The sequence below is a fragment of the Podarcis filfolensis genome (assembly GCF_964270895.1).
Source record: "Podarcis filfolensis genome assembly, chromosome: 12".
Taxonomy (NCBI): Eukaryota; Metazoa; Chordata; class Lepidosauria; order Squamata; family Lacertidae; genus Podarcis; species Podarcis filfolensis.
In genome coordinates, this window is record NC_139614.1 from 47,350,858 (window position 1) to 47,363,950 (window position 13,093).

The 13,093-nt window shown below is 46.0% G+C and overlaps 1 protein-coding gene and 1 long non-coding RNA gene across 5 annotated transcripts in view; one reads left to right on the plus strand and one right to left on the minus strand.

The window, feature by feature from the left end:
* Positions 1–13,093, minus strand: part of DPP6 (dipeptidyl peptidase like 6) — a 491,459-nt gene that overhangs the window by 346,861 nt on the left and 131,505 nt on the right. The window contains exon 1 of one of the 4 annotated variants that reach the window (XM_083579468.1): positions 630–1,122. The exons of the other annotated variants lie outside the window; for them this stretch is intronic. Coding sequence (XP_083435594.1) covers positions 630–872 — 243 coding nt within the window. The 5' untranslated portion in view covers positions 873–1,122. Of the gene's footprint in view, positions 1–629; positions 1,123–13,093 lie in introns of those variants that run through there. 4 annotated transcript variants of the gene reach the window in all.
* On the plus strand, positions 394–2,838 carry LOC310746341. Its single transcript, XR_014540652.1, has 2 exons — positions 394–609; positions 2,519–2,838. It is a non-coding gene; the product is annotated as an uncharacterized lncRNA (long non-coding RNA).

A 13,093-nucleotide genomic window follows, 5' to 3' on the forward strand; every position in this document is an offset into this window, starting at 1 on the left:
TGCCTTCCCCCTCTCCCCCCCCATGGAAGTTTACGGCCAATTCAGATCAATGGGGGGATGTGTCTCCACCATATCTTCACTCCCGAAAGGGAGAGCGGAGTTCCCTTTCTGAAGTGCACAACGTAATTAAAACCCACAGGGTTTCTTATTTTTTTTAGACAAAAGAAGCGGGAGAGTGGTGGCTGGCAGCAGAAAGTAGGTTCAGAAGACAGGGAAAGATATATCTCTCTCTCTCTCTCTCTCTCTCTCTCTCTCTCTCTGTCACACACACACACACACACACACACGTGTCCATCGAGGCAACTAAGGACTCCCCTCCTAAAGACCCACGAGCTCCCGCGCTACTTGTGGCAGGTGCTGGAACGCGGCCCCCGCGCACGGCCACTCGGGCAGCCCCAGAGGCTGCGCGCACATCACCTCCGTGGCTAGAATCCCATATGGAAGGGATGAGCCAAAACAAAACACCCCGGTGGGGGGGGGGGAGCAGGCATCACAAGGCGACCCAGACAAAAGGAAAATTGGACACCATTCCAAAAAAGGAAAAGGATGGGGAGCAGCAGCAGCAGCAGCAACCCCGAACCCGCATCCACCGAGCGTCACCCAACCCAGGTAGGCAGGGGCTGGCTTACATCTTCTTCCTCGCAGTCACTCCTCCTCGCCTGGTATTGGAAGCGGGGTCGGGGGTTGTCTTGTTGCAATGGACGCGACGCTTTCCCTTCTCCGCCGGCTGCGTTGGCCGCGGCCGCCGCCGCCGCCGCGGAACTGTCCTCTTCGGCGCACTGGGGACCCAGCAGGTGACTCGCCTCGGGAGTCACCGGGAAGGATCTGGAGGTGTTGATCTTCCCGCCGAATCTCTGGTACAAGGAAGCCATTCAGTCAATCCAGGACGGAGAGGGGGAGGTATTCTCTCACTCCCTCTCTTTAATTAATTACTATTATTACTATCCATACATATAAGGAGAGGCTGTTTGTAATCGGCAGATTTGGAGCCTGCGCCGCCTCGCTCTCTTTTCCCCTAGCCTCGGATCGCCTTCTACCACGTCGAGTCAAGCCCTCCTCAATAACAGATCAGTGGAGCTGGCGAAGCGCGCGCTCCCTCCCTCGCGCTCCCTCTTCCTTCAACAGCATTAGGAGAAAACCCAGGCGGGGTGGGTGGGTGGGGGGTGAGAGAAGAGTTGATGGAATAACCCAAAACACACATATACACACGCCGGGGAGCCCCCGCTTGAGGAGCGCTGTACAATCCGGAAGAGATCCTGCTTTCACACCCCCTCCACTAAAACGGAGAGGGAGAGAGAGAGAAGGAAAAAAAGATGTCCCCAGATGGCGGAGCCGGAGCGGAATTAGACGGGGGTGTGGAGGGAAACGGGGCTTGGCTGGCTCGCCCGGAGGCGACGGAGCAGCCGCCTGCGAGGTCTCATGCCGGCCGCGTCCGAGAGGCGAAAGTGGCGGCGGGTGGGGAGGGGAGGCGAGGGTGTTGTGCGCGCGATCAGGGGCCGGGCGGGGGGCGATGGAAACACCAGGAGGGGAGAGACCTCCTTGCGAGCACGCTGCTCGCCCTGGAAAAGGAAGAGGAATCCGAGGCGCGCACCAAGGAGGGAGGAGATCGCTGCTGCTGCTTTCTCTGTAAGGCTTTCCTGGGGAGCGGGGCTTGAGTCTCCTTCCCCTTGGGGAACTTGAAAAGGGAACCAGAAGCGAGGGGGTAAGGTGGGGAGTCGCTGGCCAAGCAGGGCTTGAAGGGGGTGGGTCGGGGGGCTTAAAAAACGACACAGAGGAGGGGAGGCAGAGCCACAACCCAACGCCCGCAGCCTCGTTTCGGTGTCTAATGCCTGTCTTTTGATCTCTGGCAAGAGGGAATTAACCGGGTCCCTTCCCTCCAAGACGAGGAACCGGTCCTTGGGGCATCAGGGATTTTCCAGAGCGGCTTTCCTCCTCATCCTCTCTTGTCCCCCAATTTGTCTCTCTCTCTCCCCCCCCCCGCTTCCTCCTCCCCACAACTCGCTTGTTTAATCAACCAAAGTGTCTCGCAATATTTCGCTCTTAATTCATTTTGCTGCATTAAAACGTGCTTCAGCGCCCCTCTGTGGAAACACAAGCAAACTGTTTCTCCAGGAGTAATCCTCTGGAATAAACAAAATTCGAGACAGAGGAACCTCCAGCCCAGAGCCCGCCGCTGGGGATACTGGGACCCGCGAGGGTGCTGGCTGGTAGCAGCGGCGGGTAAAACAGATTAAGAGGCTCTGCCCTCTTTTCCTGCGCGGCTGCAGTTTAGCCGCTGAGGAGAGAGACTCTGGCTTTGGGCAGCAGCAAGCAGGGCACCCAGTACTTAACGGATAGTCTCTGGGGGCTAATGAAGCCGGAGACTCGCAGGGCACTGGGGGCGCGACTGGTCCTGCGATGGGCAGCTAACGAGGTTACTTGGAGAGAAAAAGGGCGCGCACTCCCAAGCCTTCCGCCGGTCTGGCTGCTGGGTTTCCATAGCAACAGATGCTTATGATCTTTATTTTATTGTTTTAAGAGTCAGGAGTCACGGAGAGAAGGAAAACAGCCCGAGATATCAGTTACACATACAAGCTTCGACCTTCGTTCTGCTTGGCGCCTCCTGCACACGTTGTTGTTTGTAAGGAACGTGAAAATTAAGTTCGGAAGTTGGCCCCTTCGATGCGAACGTCTTTCCTGTTTACAGAATGCGCAACTGTGATTCTCTCTCATACAGAGAGACACTAGAAAATTATCGTCATAGAATAAAATCTGACCGATAGAATAAAAAATGGTCTCTCTCCCCCCCCCTTGAACTTTGTCTCCCTTTGCAAATAAAAAGAACGCCCAGCTCTATGATTCTACGGTTCTGTGTCAATAATATCAGTTGTTGTAAGCCTCTTACATTTTATTTGCTCGTCACTGCAAAATTCCTTCCTCAAAACAAGCTGCTTAATGACGGAGCGTTTTTCCTCTTTGCACCCCAACGACACCCCCCCCCCCGCAAACTGCTGGTTTTGCTGCACCCTTCAAAGCTGATGATGGAAGCCATAACATTTAGATGAAAACGGAGTGCCAGCCCCTCAGGAGGGGCCCCTGCAGTCCTGCTTTCTGAAGTTGAAAGAAAGGAACGATCATTTTGATCTTCAGAGCTCAGGTCTTGACATTTAATTAAAAGAAAGCTAGAAAGTCAACTTGTGACTCTCCAAAGTATTAAGTCAGGCATCCCATCACAAGGTGCACAGACTGTCACCTAAACATAAACCACTGCAAGTTTCCACAGTCCACTGGCCCATGAGATTGATTCATGGCTGTGCCTTGAACAGACTACACACTGGTGAGGAATTCTTGTCATACCCTTCATTATTTTTTTTTAAAAGCATTTTGGCTGAAGAGGGCCAGTGAATAAAATATTGTTGCGTTTTTGTGTAGAAGCACAGGGCTCTAATGCTGAACTTTCTTAAAGGCGGCACTTGATCCCAGAAAAACAATTTTCCACCTATAAATGAAGGGACAATACTGCAGCAGCGATGGGAAAGCACTGTTCATGGGGTCACCTATGAATGCAAGTCAGCCATACACTCAAAAAACGCTTGACTTAAAGGCCATATTAAGTCAATAATCTGTGAATTAAAGCTTACAGCTCTCCTTATTTTACCTGCAACTCTAATTAGCCTCTACATGTGCCTTTGAATGCAACAATCTTTTTAGTAAAACAAACGAAGTAGAAGGCAGAGCCATGGCTACAACTGCAGTCTTCCTTATTTTCTCCTGCACCTAAATCCAAGAGGTTCTTTCTTATTCTACAGTTCTATGCCTCATTCCACACTGTGCTGAAAATGCAAGGCTCATCTGGAGCTGGAAGCCTCTTAATCATTTAATTAGAGAAGGGGACCTGCCATGGTAATTCAGACCAATGGCCCATCTACCTCAGATTTCCTTTCCCAGACAGTGCCAAGGACTGAATTGTTTGATGCAGCCAGAGGCAATTATAGAATTATAACCCTTGGCTGTCACTCATTTTCTGCTTCCAAGAGTCAGAGGTGGAAGGCAACGTCTTAAAGGGGGCAGATTTCCAGAGCTAAAATCTCACGCTTAACGGTGGAGCCTTTCATTTCCCAAGTAACTCGGGTGCTGCTGTGCACACACAGTTCTAGCCAGCTAGATCTACTCCCAACTGAATGACAAATGGGAACTTTTGCAAGCAACTCCACCACCCCACCCCTTGCAAAAAACCCAACAATATTTCTCTAGTTGAACGAGATTACAGGAGGGGAGTCCATCGACTCTCCCTAGTGCATAGCATGGCTTATTTGCTGAGGTCATTTGTCACTACTTGATGTGCAGGTACAGTGGCACCTCAGGTTAAGTACTTAATTCGTTCCGGAGGTCCGTACTTAACCTGAAACTGTTCTTAACCTGAAGCACCACTTTAGCTAATGGGGCCTCCTGCTGCTGCCATGCTGCCGGAGCACGATTTCTTTTCTCATCCTGAAGCAAAGTGCTTAACCTGAAGCACTATTTCTGGGTTAGCAGAGTCTGTAACCTGAAGCATATGTAACTTGAAGCGTATGTAACCCGAGGTACCACTGTATCTCCCTGCACAGTAGCAGATGCCTCTGGTTGTGCAAAGTATGGTCTGAGTTGCATATAACTTATGGCAGTGTGTTGTAGTGGTCAGAGTATCAGACTAGCACTTGGGAAACCAGGGTTCAGATCCCCACCCAGCCATGAGCCTCACTGGATGACCTGGGGTCAGTTGCTGCCTCTCAGCCTAAGCTACATCACGCGGTAGTTGCAGGCATTAAATGAGGAAGGGGAGAACTTACGTACCTCACCTTGAGCTCCTTGGCAAAAAGCTGGGATTAAAAAGTCAAATAAATAAAGGGATATGGATGGTCCTGGCTCTGTGGGTTGAAAAAGGACTTGAAATGACCTTTGGCACCTTCTATGCCATAACTTGCTATTTTCACCCAAAAGGGACAGTGCCAATCATAGTTCCCTGAGGGAGACATTTCAAAGTCATGGTGGCATCAGAGCAAAGGCCATTTCCTTTGTATAAACACAGCAAACTTCCTCTAGGAAATAACATGCAGAGAAAGGTGTCAGCCAATAAGCTTAAGGCAGGGCAAGGTGGACTCATTTGAGAATATGTGCTGCTTCACTGCCCTTATTGCCACATGGTGGGTGCAATGATGCTCTCTAATCAGTGCTCAGTTGGCCTTGGACCAAGATCTACAACACCAGTGCTCTAGCCATCCTATCTATTTCATTGCCCATAGCTCTCTAGAATAGAAGTGGAGAGTGCACTCAGGAGCAATCGTGTCACCAACCCTCCACATTAGCCATTCCATAAGAAGATGAGATCCTTCACAGAATCATCTGCTTTGTCCCCAGAGCACTCAGGAATCCCCCAGGAACCACAAATCTCCAGCGGTGGACCATCTTAATCAGTTCCTCACCCTCGCAGAGGGTACAAATGCTGTAAGTCCAAACTCCACAAGGATCTTCTTATGAAGTTCTTTATTTTAAGCACAATAAAGTCTGGATCAGAATTAATAACATTTGGGGATTTTCAGCTGCATAAAAGCAAACATTCTGGTATATGTACTAGTTTCTTCCATTTGTTTCCTGCAGGGCTGGGCCAAGATATTTTGGTCTGTGACATGCAAAATCTACATTTTAGAAAGGTCATATTTAATGCAGGGCACAATCCAAAAGATGATTTTCATCCAAGATCCTGATTGTGGTCAGAAAGAATTGCACACAAGCTTCTTCTCCTTCTCCCAACTTCTCCTTGCATTTTACCCCATAAATGTCTGTCTCTCACTCTGTCTTCCCCAATGGTCCCCCAATCCATCATCTACTTAACGGTCCCTCCTTCTTTGGATTCCTTCTGTAAAAGTAATTTACAATGCAATTCTATGCATGTTTATTCTGAAATGAGTTCCAATATGCTCAAAACAGGCTTACACACTAACACAATGGTAAAGGTAAATGTAAAGGTATAGGGACCCCTGACCATTAAGTCCAGTCATGGCTGACTCTGGGGTTGCGGCGCTCATCTCGCCTTATTGGCCGAGGAGCCGGGTCATGTGGCCAGCATGACTAAGCTGCTCTGGCGAACCAGAGAAGCGCACAGAAACACCATTTACCTTCCCGCCGGAGCGGTACCTATTTATCTACTTGCACTTTGATGTGCTTTCAAACTACTAGGTTGGCAGGAGCAGGGACCGAGCAACGGGAGCTCACCCCGTCATGGGGATTCGAACCGCCGACCTTCTGATCGGCAAGTCCTGGGCTCTGTGAATTAACCCACAGCGCCACCCACGTCCCCTAAATAATGCAATGGTAATTTGCACCAATTTCTCCTATTGCACCTTATTTAAATTGTTCATTTCTTATTTCCCATTCCTTAAAGCCTGGGCTGCCATCTAACTGACATGGGAGCAGGGCCGTAGCTAGGGGATGGCGAAGTGGGCCACCACCAGGGGCACAGGTGAGGGGGGGCGCAAAATCAACTATAAATATTTATAGGTTGAAGGAGAGGTGGAAAGAAGAGCTAATTTGTCCGTGGCTAGGGGGCACAAACTGGACGATTCTGTCAGGGGCACAAGATCACCAAGCTGCATGGGAACAGGGGAATGATACATCCCAACCCTACAGACTGACTGCAAAATTAAATGCAAACTCACCCCTCACTTTTTGAACAAGGCTTGCCAAAAATAACAGATAGGAAAATAAAACCCACCAGAATTCCCTCTTCAATTTCCATGATTATTTTACACAGTGACTAACTACAAGCATAGAAAACAGAATAGAAAGCTTTGTGTGTTCTCTTTCTGGGCAATTTATGCCTCTATCTAATTCTGAACTTGGCAATGAGGTGTTGCCTTGTTTATTGCATAAAAATTAATATCAGAGGGAACAGATTGAATTCATCTAGCTAAGCAGCTGGATGGATCCAAATGTGCTTCCTGTTTTCATCGTTCTGACTTAGTAAAGAGCTTTTTTCCCCTCTTGTATTTTTGCAGGGGAAACACATGTACTAAATTCACAATCTAATAAAACTAATATGCCTCAGTATTGATGGCATAACTCTATCATGCACAAAATTGGGGCAACAAGAATATACTCCCAAATGGCCCGCAAGCTGCTCCAAATTGCCCCTTTAAATACTAGCAAGCCTTTCTATCCATCAGGAAAACTATTTAAAAGCCTTCACCTTTCATCCATTAGCCCATTTGTCAATACGACTAGTCCTGCTGAACATGGTGCCATTGGTGCAGTAGAGTCAAAACCATTTGACTAAGCGTGTGGAGGCTGTCAGTTACTTCTCAAAATTGTATCTGAAACAAACCATGCTGTTGGGCAAAAAAACACACTAATGGAAGGCCCAATGTCCTAAGGTAGCCAAGAGTAAGTCATTTCCCACCCACTCAGCCCTGCTATGTGGAAATGGGATATGGCAGAATCAAGAGATGGATCACTCAGTCCAATCAGTTGCCCAAAGGCTGCATTTTTTTCTCGTTCTCTGTCTCTCTCTCTCCTGGCACCTATCATTCCTGCTTTTGAAGTGTTTGCTACTGATGTGTGCTTTTCCCCCCTATACAGGAACATCTTTAAACTTCAGTTAGCATAGACTACCAACACCAGCACATCCCAGCAAGCTAGGATAACAGAATACTGCAGAAGTTCCTTGTTAGGATGCCTCAGACTTTGACTAGGGACTTTAAGATCTGAAGCTGGAACCTAGCCTTCTAAGCTACCCTAATGCATACCCTCTGGGTCTACAGTCTTCAGCACAGCAGGGCATTGGGTATAAGTATGCAACAATGGGTGCTGTGTTTGGCAGGCAGCATGGTACTTCTAGAGTGGAAAGGTTCAGCTCATAAGAGCCTGATAGTCTGTTTCCAACGCATCCACAAAGAAAAAACTTCTGCCATCTTCACACACTAACTGCTGACTGTGAGATCTTGTTAGAAAATGTGTACTCTGCATTCACTTCCAGATACCCCCAGCATGTGGCTGATATGATTCAGCTCAATACAGATTGGATGCATGGAATAGCCGAAGGATGGTCTTCAACCTACTGTTGTGGAAATCTAACCACAATACAACTTTTGTTTCACGTCTGAGGTTCCTCTTTATTCCAAGTAGAGTTGTACCTTGGATCTCGAACGCCTTGGCTCCTGAACAAATTGGCTCCTGAACAAATGAAACCCAGAAGTGAGTGTTCTGGTTTTTGAACGATTTTTGGAAGCCAAATGTCTGACAGGGCTTTTGCAGCTTCCAATTGGTTGCAGGAGCTTCCTGAAGTCAATCAGAAGCCATGCTTTGGTTTTCAAACATTTTGGAAGTCGAACAGACTTCCAGAATGTATTCCGTTTGACTTCAAAGGTACAACTGTACCTGGGAGAGGCCTCAAACATACGAGAGTCCTCTGAACACATTACAAATTGCATAATATTTATATAGCAATTGTCAGACAAAGCTCAGAGACTAACTTCCTCAAACGTATTGGAATACTACAGAAAAGTTCAAAGCAATATTGGAACACATTGCTGAAATAGTTGTTTACCCTTTAGATTCAGCTTGTGTAGCAGTTATCTTGCTTTTCTGGCCATCTGAGATTACACATGTTAGAACATTTTTGCACAACTTTGTTCTTTGTGGCCAAAGCAGTACATGAATCATCAAATGTCACCCTCGCCCTTTTCCCATGCCACCTTCACTTTTATTGTTGCTCACAGCAAAGTTCATTATCCTTAATCCTGTAGCCAAACTTCATTGATTGATCTAACACTGCAAAACCCTCAATGTCTTTAAAAAAAAATGTACAGTAGCTTGCCCCAACCTGATGCCCTCAGGGTATTGTTGAACTACAACTCTAAACATCACTGACCATACAGCTGGTGGAAGCTGTAATCCAAAACATCTGGAGGACACCAGGTTGGGAAGGGATGTTATATGCCTTAGACACTGCCTCCCCACTTATGTTCTGAAAGCAATGTCTCAAAACTGCCAAGAACACTTCCTTAATTATTCTTTCTATATGTTAAATCCATACAGTGCAGACAGGAATTCTTAATAAGTGCCCCGAGAAATCTGAGTTTGAGCATTTTCTGGAAGTGATCTAAGGACCATTTCAATGCAGTGGTATATCCAGGACCATGGATTTGCACTGTAATTTAAACTGGACTCTCAACTTCTGGGAAGAAGTTTCTTTTCTTTTCTTTTCTTTTTTTAGAGACAGAGAGAACTTGAGACATCTAATGAGAGAATATCAAAATACCTGAAAATGTCAGGTAATGTGGATAAAAAGCTCTTCCTAAACTTTGAATTTATAATTCTGGTGGCTATGCAAAGATATACTCGCTGTCATAGCAGTGATTTATAAAAAGAAGTGTCTTCAGTTGAGGATGTCAGGACCAAATGTCCATACCTTGGCATTCTGGGAGGGTGGCAGAAAAGCTAGCCCTTCATAGTAGCAAACATCAGTTGGCCCTCACAACACAGAGAAACTACTACGGCGAAGAGAAACCAGAGAGGGAGAAGTAACCAAAGCCTACACAAACATATTCTCCATCACACTGCTTTCATTCATAAAATGATTTAACCCTCCCAGCACATTGTATCTACCCTGTTGTTCACATAATTGGAGTGATAAATGGGGAAATGAGCCTCATTTTACTTTTGCAAGATGTTTATGGTTATAGACCAGCAGAGTGATTCTACTCTGGGTGTTGGGCAGAAAAGTAGACAGTGATGTTTATTATACATTGATTAATTGATACTAAAAGAATATGTCCTTCAGATTGTAGTCTAGAATTTATGTGTCACTGACTACAAATATTCTGTCCTTGAAGGAACAGCAGAAAACATTAGGTGGATCATGGCAGGTATGGAGGGAACGGAAGTATTTCATACACACATATTTGCTGTTTATGAAGTAGAACATGAAGTCTTTTTAAGAAAACCAGAATTACAGTTTTGCATAAGTAAAGGGAATAAACCATTTAAGGCTTCCGTCTTTCTATCATTTGCTTTGGGTACCCTTGAAGTCTGTTACCTAAACAACTTCTGAATTCTTTTCTTTTGAACTCACCACGGCATCACAACATGGTGCAGCACTGCTGAAGTTTGATGGAACAGCTAACTGAAAAGAACAAAAATTGCAGATCTGTTTCACTAAAGGCACAGTTACAGCTCTGTGCTATTCTCCCCTCTTGCCTTGTCCCACTTAAAACTCATCCACAAGGGAACCTAAATTCCACAGCAAGAAGCAGCTGAATTCTGCAACACACAAATTATGCAAATTAACCAAGTCTGCTTACTCTATTCTGTTTTTGCTAGTTATCCAGAGGGTGAAGATATTCAGGGCACCCCACCCATCAGGCCAATATAAAGTCTAATCCAGTCACCTGTTTGGGTTTCTGAGATCCTGCCCATACACAGGCAAACCTATCTTCAGACTCATTAGGGTCAGATAACTTGATTTTTAAAAAAGAAGGAACACCTTTCTAGCTTGACTTCTCATAGGGACAGGTACTGTAGGCAGTATCACATTTCATCCTTGCACAGAAGTGGTGGGATGCATAGTCTCCTGCATTGCACCTGCAGTGAAATCCTATGCATAATTATTCAAGGAGTCCCAGGTTCAATCACCAGCATCTCCAGGTAGGGATGTCTGTAATGCTGAAGAGCTGTTGCCAGTCATCATAGACAGTGCACAGCTAGATGGACCAACGGACCAACTCACAGCTGTCCATGGAGGCGCAGATCAATTCTGTGTCCAGGGCAGCTGTTTATCAGCTCCATCTGGTACGCAGGCTGAGACCTTACCTGCCCACGGACTGTCTCGCCAGAGTGGTGCATGCTCTAGTTATCTCTCGCTTGGACTACTGCAATGCGCTCTACGTGGGGCTACTTTTGAAGGTGACCTGGAAGCTACAACTAATCCAGAATGCGGCAGCTAGACTGGTGGCTGGGAGCGGCCGCCGAGACCACATAACACCAGTCCTGAAAGATCTACATTGGCTTCCAGTACGTTTCCGAGCACAATTCAAAGTGTTGGTGCTGAACTTTAAAGCCCTAAATGGCCTTGGCCCAGTATACCTGAAGGAGCGTCTCCACCTCCATCATTCTGCCTGGACACTGAGGTCCAGGGCCAAGGGCCTTCTGGCGGTTCCCTCGCTGCGAGAAGCCAAGTTATAGGGAACCAGGCAGAGGGCCTTCTCAGTAGTGGCACCCGCCCTGTGGAACGCCCTCCCACCAGATGTCAAAGAGAAGAACAACTACCAGACTTTTAGAAGACATCTGAAGGCAGCCCTGTTTAGGGAAGCTTTTAATGTTTAACAGACCATTGTATTTTAATATTTTGTTGGAAGCCGCCCAGAGTGGCTGGGAAAACCCAGCCAGATAGGTGGGGTATAAATAATAAAGTTGTTATTATTATTATTATTATTATTATTATTATTATTATTATTATTATTATTAGTGTGTTGGGGATTTCAGCCTTAGGTCTACAACCCACAAGCAACAATTTCTAATTACAGGCTTCACATGAAAAATGCCCCAGGCTCCACAACAGCTACTTTCATGGGAGGCTATCTTAACACACTGTTGGTTCATCTTCGGTGGTTTTGCCAGCTTTGCCTGCTCTCCAAAGCAGCTCTCCAAAGTCTCAGGCAGAAATATCTCCCAACACCTGCTACTTGAGATCCTTTTAATTAGAAATTCTAGGGGACTGAAGCTGGGTGTAAAGCTTAAATTCTTGCATGTAAAGCATCTGTTTTACCACTGAGCTTTGGTCCCTCTCTTTCAAATAAACCTTAAAAAAAAGAAGAACACAAGTATTTAAGGTCAGTATGGATAAATAAATAAAAAAATCTTATTTTCACCCCTCTAAAACGTACTACTGAAAACTGTACATACAGATTAGCATCGCCACTGGAGGGTGCTCCTGTAGTTCCTAAATTTGAACACAAAGATTATCTTTTCTACGCTTCTTTCCATGCAGAATTGCACTGCAGTAGTTAATTCAACCAATTTATGCCCCTAACATTTAGAATGAAAAATGCTCTCAGCAAACAAATGTTCTGACGAGGCAGGTTCAGGTAAGAAGAATTTAAATCGGGAGGCATTTCTTGCTAGCTGAGCTGTCCCTGTGTTGTCGTTTTGAGTAAGAGGGGGGTTTTCAGGATTCTCCCCAAAACGGAGGACCATTGTCGCAAGATCTGCAGTAGCTGATCACAAATTCACACTCAGGCTGCATGCAAGCATTTCCTCTGAATCCCACAAAACAAAATGTTAGCTATTACAGCCTTTTTTTTGCTGGCAGCAATTCTGTGGCAATGGGACATCTGAATAGTGTCTGCCAGAAGCAAGAAAAACCCACAGCAGGAGTCCCTATGGATAGGCATAAATAAATGGCACAAAATATGAAGTACAAGCACACAAGGCAACCGTTTTGCAGAAGCTATGGTGACAGGGTAAGCACACACTGCTTATATTGTCTTGGTTATCTTCCAAACTGCTTAGTGCATCTATCTTTGCACAGAAACAGGGAAGATGTACAACTACACCAAGGAGGAAACACCCAAAGCAACTCCCATAATCCATGGCTATTGGCCATGCTTTCTGATGGGAATTGTAGTTCAGCAACACCTGGAGGGCCAAAGGTTCCCCAGTCCTGATGGAGTGATGAACTTATTAAAACATATTACAGGATAAGTTCCAGAGATGACTTTGAATATGCTAGGAGACTCTTAAGAGGATTTGCTTTAAAGGGGAAATTGGGGTTTGTTCAACCAAGACCAATGGTGCACCTAGACTGTATCTAAGCAAGTTCTGAATCTGGTTCTTCAGGGTTCTGGGGGCAGTTGCCTTTCTGAGGATTGTGGCAGAAGATCCCTTTATTGGAAGCATTCAATTTTTACTAAAGCACAATAATTTTCATTTTATCTATGCAAACATGCCCACCTTGAATCTATATTCTAATTCTGATTCAGTTATTTGAGAACTGTGCCTTATGTAGTCAAAAACACAACAGTCAAAGACAAGAAAGAGGCATTAGGAAATCCAGGAGAATGCCTTTCTTTTCTAGAAGTGC